The following is a 7322-nucleotide window of genomic DNA, read 5'->3' on the forward strand; positions in this document are numbered from 1 at the left end:
TCCACTTTTCTCACTTTCTGCAAGGGTCCATGCCTTTCCTTTATGGATCTGAAGAAGCCCTTCAAATAATTGGAATATTATTCCTGTCTTGGTTCTACATGCTACAAAATATTCTGCATGTGGTAGTGTGCCCTTTCACTTTTTTTGGAATTAGGATTATGACATTTAATATAGTCCAGTTTCACTATCTCTTCTCATGTACTAAATGATTTTTTGGTCTTAAATTGTTCCATATCCAGTATAATAAAATTATATTCTATATTTCCTATTAAAATATTTACAATTTTGCCTTTAATTGAAAAAAAGCTGCATAGCTGAGCACATAATTTACAAACAGCAAGATATACAATATAGTACTTCTTATTGTAAATTCCATATAGCCAAATTAATTCCCACAGAATGCTTTCTTAAGTGTAGACAGTATCGAAACAATAAACCAAACCCAGATTTGTAGTGTTTGCCAATTTCCATGGTGTAAACACTTTCATAATGACCAATTTCAAGCTACCTTTGTGATGTCACTGGAAATGTAGCTGGGAAGACATGAGAAGTTATACACCATTATGCAATATTTTCACAGGTAAAATATTTCACAGATATAAGTGATAGAGCACAGATAATAACAAAGAACACAGGTGACAGAAAATGTTAAATAAGAATGAAGTGATTGAGCATATCCTTGTTTTGATACAATTTAATTTTAAAATTACATAGCTTTTAATGATTTTTTAATTTTTGATAATCACTTTATTTGCTCACAAATTCCTATCCCAACCCCATGTGAGCCCCCTCAACCACACCCCTGAAAAGTATCCTCCTGTGCCTTAGGATAAGCATCACTAACCCAGAGCAAGTGACCACTGTCAGAGTCATTTATTCAAACAGTAGATTAAAAATTTCAGTGTGTAAAATGAGAACTTATGGAAATCCAGGTTCCTGGGCCCCAGACCCAGAAATTCTGATTCAGTAGAGCTGCTATGGGGCCTGGTAGTCTGTATTTTAATAGGCAAAACCCATCTCCCACAGCAGTTTCAAATGGGTATTGATTACAGATTCTCTGCCAAACAGAATATACAGACATGAAAGAGAGAAACTTGTCCTCAAGGAATAGCCAGGGACCAAAAGTTACAGTGTAGTTGTGATACTGGTACACCCCTGGAACGCGGGAGAGGAGGTCACGAGAAGATGATGATAGGAGTCTTCTCATCCTAGGATAAGGAGCTCAACCTAATGGAGAAGAGAAGGAGAAGACAGGAGACGGAAGCAGAGACACAGCGTGTGCCTCGCTCGGGGACAAAGCGCCTGGTTCTCTAGGACAGCAGCATATGCCGGGACTGTTTGTAACCACGTGTACCTAGCATGGATTTGGGCATAGAGGAAGCAGTCAACACGTGTCTGTTGGAACAGAGCCAGCCACAGAGTTCACGTGAGGTGTTGGGAAGGATTTTTTTGAAAGCCTGGCACAAAGTAGGCGCCAAATAAACTCCCACTCTGTATTCTTTCTTCTACCTTCCTGTTTAAAATGAGTCCTATCACCATTACAAGATTATTTATTGTAAAAAGATTCATCTCTAATAGATAATGTACAAAGTCCAGACACAGGCAATGGTCTCACTGCTTTAATAATTGGTAAGTTAATTTCTCTAACAGAGAACATGATAAATCAGCAAAATAATGTTTGGAAACAGTGCAAAAAAGCCAAGGTCTCTCAGGAAGCGGGTGTGGTTCAAGCAACTGAACTCCAGCCTACCACATGGGAGGTCCTGGTTTGGTTCCCAGTACCTCCTGGAAAAGATGAGCAAGAAAGCAAGCTGGGGCAGTGGAGCTGACACAACAAGGAAACACAAAGCGGGAAGCAATAAGAGGCAAAACAAAGCAGGGAGCTAAGGTGGCTCGAGCCACTCCGCACCTCTCTCCCACAAGGGAGGTCCCAGGTTTGTTTCCTGGTACCTCCTAAAGAGAAGAATATCAGAGAGAGAGCGCACACCACAAATGGACACTTAGAGCAGATAGCAAGCTCAAACAATGGGGGGCGGGGAGATAAAAACATTTTTTTAAAAGTCAAGGCCTCAGGAAAACCAGGTGATTGCTGCATGTTGTTTTCCCATTGTTTGTACTTCAGAGTAAAATGGGAATGTTATAAACATTATTTTATCTTTCTAAGGTCATTTTGGCTATGGGTATTTTCCGCTAATTATTTAACTTAATTAATCTAAAACTTAGCAAAACGGTAAAGTAAAGGGAATGCAAGAAGAGCTAGTCAATGGGCAGAAGTCAAGTTAGGAGCATGCTGCTACATAACTGCGCCTCTTCACCTGAGCACACCAGGCTGGCAGCCCCGATGGAACCTCCGCTTCCGCCGGCTCTTCTCTAAGCTAAATGCCCATCCTTCCCGGCTCTGCTCAAGCCCTTGGTAATCCATTCCCAGACAACTAGTCCATGATGGTGTCTTCCCTCCCCACGCACGAACGTCGCCTTTGAATTTAGTCCTCAGTTACCATGTGCTATAGAATGGTTCTCTCCTAGCCAGACTTTACATTTTCAGAGACCTTCTCTTGCACTTCTCATGGTACATGGTGTCATACTAGACACATAAAAGACGCTCAAACGCTGGGTGAGTGAAAACTAGAGGATTTCCATGAAGTATATTTAGCTTCAAGTTTCAGTTGTCGATGCTGCTCACCTCCCCCGGACAAGATGAAACCATTGCAAGGCTTTTAAAGTCTCATACTGGGGACAGTGAACTGAGGTTATCAAAAGGGATCCTACTGCTTCTGAGTTGCATTTTAAGTGTGGGCAAAACATCATCGTCCTCTGATATAGTAAAGCCAGGGAAATCTTTACTCCCCTTATGTCCACAGTGAGATGGAGAGGCCTTATTGTGGTGAAATTTCCACAATATTCTCCTGTAAATTTCAATAAACTTCAATTTACTGAAATTCACAGGAGAGGGGAGAGTGAAGAACTCTGTAACTGAACCATAAGTGATACATTTATTCAGCAGCTAGTATTTGCCATATTATAATTACAGCTAACATGTTTGAGCACTTTCTTTTGTGCCAGGCACACATCATCTCATTAAAAACTGCTAACATAAGGCAACTACCATAAATACCATAATTTTAGAGAAGACCACACACAGAGAGGTTAAGAGTTGCTCCAAGGGAGCAAAAATAATTCACAAAGCCAGAACCTGTGCCCAGGCCCATGATGCGGAAGTCTATGTATCACACCACCTCCTATGGTTACAAGATTTAATTCTCAACCATATAAAATTAAATTGTCTCACCTTTTTGGGGATTTCTGAGCCGATTCCAAAGGCACTAACTTGGAAATTTAATTATATTTCTATTTGCCCAAATGACACTTTTAACATCAAACTTACGGAAAAGTAAATCGTAAGCGGAGTCAGGAGCAACTCTCAAACAAGAGACCAATCTCCAGTGGGTCCAGGAGAGAGGCTTGGCACTAGAAGCACTTGGGTTCTTGTTCAGGATTTGTTTTTCCATTTGGAACTTAACAATTAAAAGCAACACACCAAAGCAACATTACGAAAAAACAAAAACGCCTAGAACAAGAGGCTCTCCAGGGTCAGTGGTGGCGAGCGGAAACTAACTGACTTAAGCGAACTGAGGAGAATGCCATCACACCCACAGCAAATACACACTAAAATTTTTTTAAAAGTAGTTAACTATGGACCCGACTGGCAGAAGGTCTAGCTAAAGTACAATTTCCCATCTGGAGGGAAGTTTATGGGAATTTCAGTTTTGATTTACAACATTATTTTTATATTCATTCCAGGTAGAGACCACATGCCATTCAGACTTTGCAGGATGTTCAACAGAGGATGGCGACTCTGGCAAATGCTATTACAGGACTTTTGGCCATGTATTATCTGTATATATCAATAACCTCCCTCTAGCGTCCATAGCTCTAGAAGAAAAAACACCTAGAGATTAATGTATATAAGATTTCCATACAGCTTTCCCCATTCAATCGACAGCTCTCAGGCAAAACTTAAAGCAGTGCCTGTAAAAAGACAAGAGCGTAGCTGTTAGCTACCATTATTATTTCCACTGAGGCAGCTTCAAGAGGAAGCAAGAACTCATGTGATATAGTTCCAGAGAGCAGGCTAGCAAATGGGGTTGCCAGCACTTGACTTTCCACAGAAAGAAATCCATTCCTTTGCCTTTTGGCTTAGTCTCATGAAAACATAAAATCAAGTACCACTCGGCTGACGACGTTTTAAGCTTCAGTACTTCCGAGTATTACCCATGTTTACATCAAAGATTACCCATGTTTATTAATTTCTTCAAGGCAGATTTTGCTAAGGAAAGGAAGGAGGAGGATTTGAAAGCATAAAAGCAATCCTGGGGACAAAGTGGATAAGGGGGGAATGGCTATGGCTGGGGCGGTTGAGTGCCTGCCTCCCACACGGGAGGTACTGGTTGGGTTTCCGGTGCCTCCTGAAAAAAACAAACAAGCAAAACTGACGAAAAAAAAACCAACTCAGGAAAGCCGCGGGCGTCTGTGGTTGAGCGCGGGCTTCCCCCGTAGGAGGTCCCGGGTTCAATCCCCGCCCCCGGTACCTCAAAAGAGAAAAAAGGGTAAGAGAGGAGAGAGCTTTTCACTGAGAAATCAAAATATGCACACGAGGGACGAGGGGGTGGCCTCCCGGAGAGGTCGCCTCCCAAGCCAATACTGAATTCGCAAATTCTGCCTCTCCCTGTTGCCATGATCAATCTGGCATCGTCTCCCCGAAATCTTGTGAGATGGAGCAACGACGCTGTTTATTCACACGGACGCTGACCGAATGTCAGGAGAGGGTCTGAATTCACAGCCCCGGCCCTGCGGGGGGGGGGGGGGGGCGCAGCCTTCGGACGTCCCTCGGCGGCGCCAGCCGTGGCTTCCCGCGCCCAGGGCAGCGCGGCTTCCGCGGCCAAGGGGCCGAGCCCACCCGCCCCGGCCCCCGGCCCCCGGCCCCCGGCCCCCGGCCCGCGCCCCAGGAGGCCCCCGGCGGCCCCCGGCGGCCCCCGGCGGGCGGCGCGGGGCGGAGCAGGCGGCGGCTCCGGGAAGAGGGGGCCAGGAACTTCCCAGTCCCCGGCCCGCGGCGGCAGGGCGGTCCCGGGCGAGCGCCGCAGGGGGGGTCCCGGAGCCCGCGCCACAGGGGGGGGTCCCGGGCGAGCGCCACAGAGGGGGTCCCGGAGCCCGCGCCAGCGCCACAGGGGGGGGTCCCGGGCGCGCGCCACAGGGGGGGTCCCGGAGCCCGCGCCAGCGCCACAGGGGGGGTCCCGGAGCCCGCGCCAGCGCCACAGAGGGGGTTCCGGAGCCCGCGCCACAGAGGGGGTCCCGGAGCCCACGCCACAGCGGGGGTCCCGGAGCCCGCGCCACAGGGGGGGTCCCGGGCCCGCGCCAGCGCCACAGAGGGGGTTCCGGAGCCCGCGCCACAGGGGGGGGTCCCGGAGCCCGCGCCACAGAGGGGGTCCCGGAGTCCGCGCCCGCGCCACAGGGGGGGGTCCCGGAGTCCGCGCCCGCGCCACACGGGGGTCCCGGAGTCCGCGCCAGCGGCACAGGGGGGGTCCCGGAGTCCGCGCCCGCGCCACAGGGGGGGTCCCGGAGCCCGCGCCACAGAGGGGGTCCCGGAGTCCGCGCCAGCGCCATAGGGGGGGGGTCCCGGAGTCCGCGCCCGCGCCACAGCGGGGGTCCCGGAGCCCGCGCCACAGAGGGGGTCCCGGAGTCCGCGCCCGCGCCACACGGGGGTCCCGGAGTCCGCGCCAGCGCCATAGGGGGGGGGTCCCGGAGTCCGCGCTCGCGCCACAGAGGGGGTCCCGGGCGAGCGCCACAGGGGGGGTCCCGGGCCGCGCGGTGCCCTCGACTCCCGTCACCGCCACCCAGCCCGGTGGGCGGCGGCCGGGGTGCCCGCGGCTGAGTCACTGCCCACCCAACTTTTCCAGCCTTTCCCAGAAAGAAAATAAAAAGTCTCCGTCCCGGAGCAACCCCGCCGGCCCGCGCCCCTCCCCCCCGGTGTCCCTCGAGCCGGGGGGACGCCAGCCCCCTCCCTGAGCTGCTCCCCGCTCCGCGCGGAACTTCTCCGGGGCGCCAGGCCGGGGGCGCCGCGCGCGCAGGGGCGGGGGGCGCGGGGCGCGGCTCACCTGCAGGACACCGACACCTCCACGCGCGTGGCGGGGATGGCGGCGCTCAGCGGGCTCAGGTCCCCGAGGCCGGCCGAGCTGGCGCAGCGGCTGTCCATGGCGGCGGGGCGCCCGCTCCGAGCCCGCGCCGACTGAGCGCGCCGAGCCCGCGGCCGGGCCGGCGAGGGGCGGGCGCGGGGCGGCGCGGGGCGGGCCGGGGCGGGCCTGGGCGCAGCCTCGGGGGACCCGCGCGCCGGGCCGGGGCGCGGCTGGCGCTGCCCTGCCCTCCCGCCGCCCGCAGCCCGGGGGTGGGGGCGCCCGGCCGCTCGGGCTGGACGCGGTCGGGGCTCCGCCTCCACGCCCCGGGGGTCGCCCCCACCTCCGCGCGTCTCCCGGACGGGGACGGGAAAGCCGCGCTGGGCTGCGAGCCGAGGAAGTGCCGCCTCCGCCCGTGCCCGGCGCCCGGCGCCAGCCCACCCGCCCCGCGGAGCCGCGGGGTCCCGCCCACCCCGCCGGGTCCCGCCGCGGGACTGCGCGCCGCGGCCGGCGGGGAGGCGAGCCTCGGGCGATCCCCGCCCTCCGTCACGCGGCTGCGAAGTGCGCGATCCACACGCGGGACGCGCGGGGACGCGGAAAACACCCCGACTTGGGGTTTAAAGGGACCTTCTGGGTTCCCTGTCCCCGTCCTTCAGAGCGGAGCCTGCTGGCGACAGCCCCCGCGGTCACGGCTCGGCCGCGCCCCCACCTCCAAGTGAGCTCCGCCTTGAAGCCGGGGGGCGCCACCCGCCCGCGGCTCCCCCGGGCTCCCACCTGGGCCCCCCCCCCGGACCCCCCCCCGGGGTCCCACCTGGACTCCCCACCCCGGGTTCCCCCCCGTGCTACCCCCCCGGGCTCCCACCTGGGCTCCCCCCCGCCCGGGCTCCCCCCCCCCCCGGGCTCCCTCTCCGGACTCCACCCCCCTGGGTTCCCCCCCTCCGGCGCCCCCCCCCGTGCTACCCCTCCCCGGGCTCCCACCCCGGCCTCCCTCTCCCCCGGGCTCCCACCCCGGCCTCCCTCTCCCCCGGGCTCCCACCTGGACTCTCTCCGGGCTCCTTCCCCCCCCCCCCCCCGGGCTCCCCTCCCCGGGCTCCCACCTGGGCTCACTCCCCCCGGGCTCCCCCGACCCCGGGCTCCCTCCCCGCAGGACCCGAA

The 7322-nt window shown here is 55.6% G+C and overlaps 1 protein-coding gene across 1 annotated transcript in view; it reads right to left on the bottom strand.

Annotated features, from left to right (window-relative positions):
• Positions 1–6327, bottom strand: part of CPNE8 (copine 8) — a 210902-nt gene extending 204575 nt beyond the window's left edge. Inside the window, exon 1 of the mRNA XM_058307782.1 lies at positions 6153–6327. Within this exon, the coding sequence (XP_058163765.1) occupies positions 6153–6250 (98 nt within the window). The 5' untranslated portion in view covers positions 6251–6327. The remainder of the gene's footprint in view (positions 1–6152) is intronic.
• Between the last annotated feature and the right edge of the window lie 995 nt (positions 6328–7322).

Source organism: Dasypus novemcinctus, chromosome 12 (genome assembly GCF_030445035.2).
Source record: "Dasypus novemcinctus isolate mDasNov1 chromosome 12, mDasNov1.1.hap2, whole genome shotgun sequence".
NCBI lineage: Eukaryota > Metazoa > Chordata > Mammalia > Cingulata > Dasypodidae > Dasypus > Dasypus novemcinctus.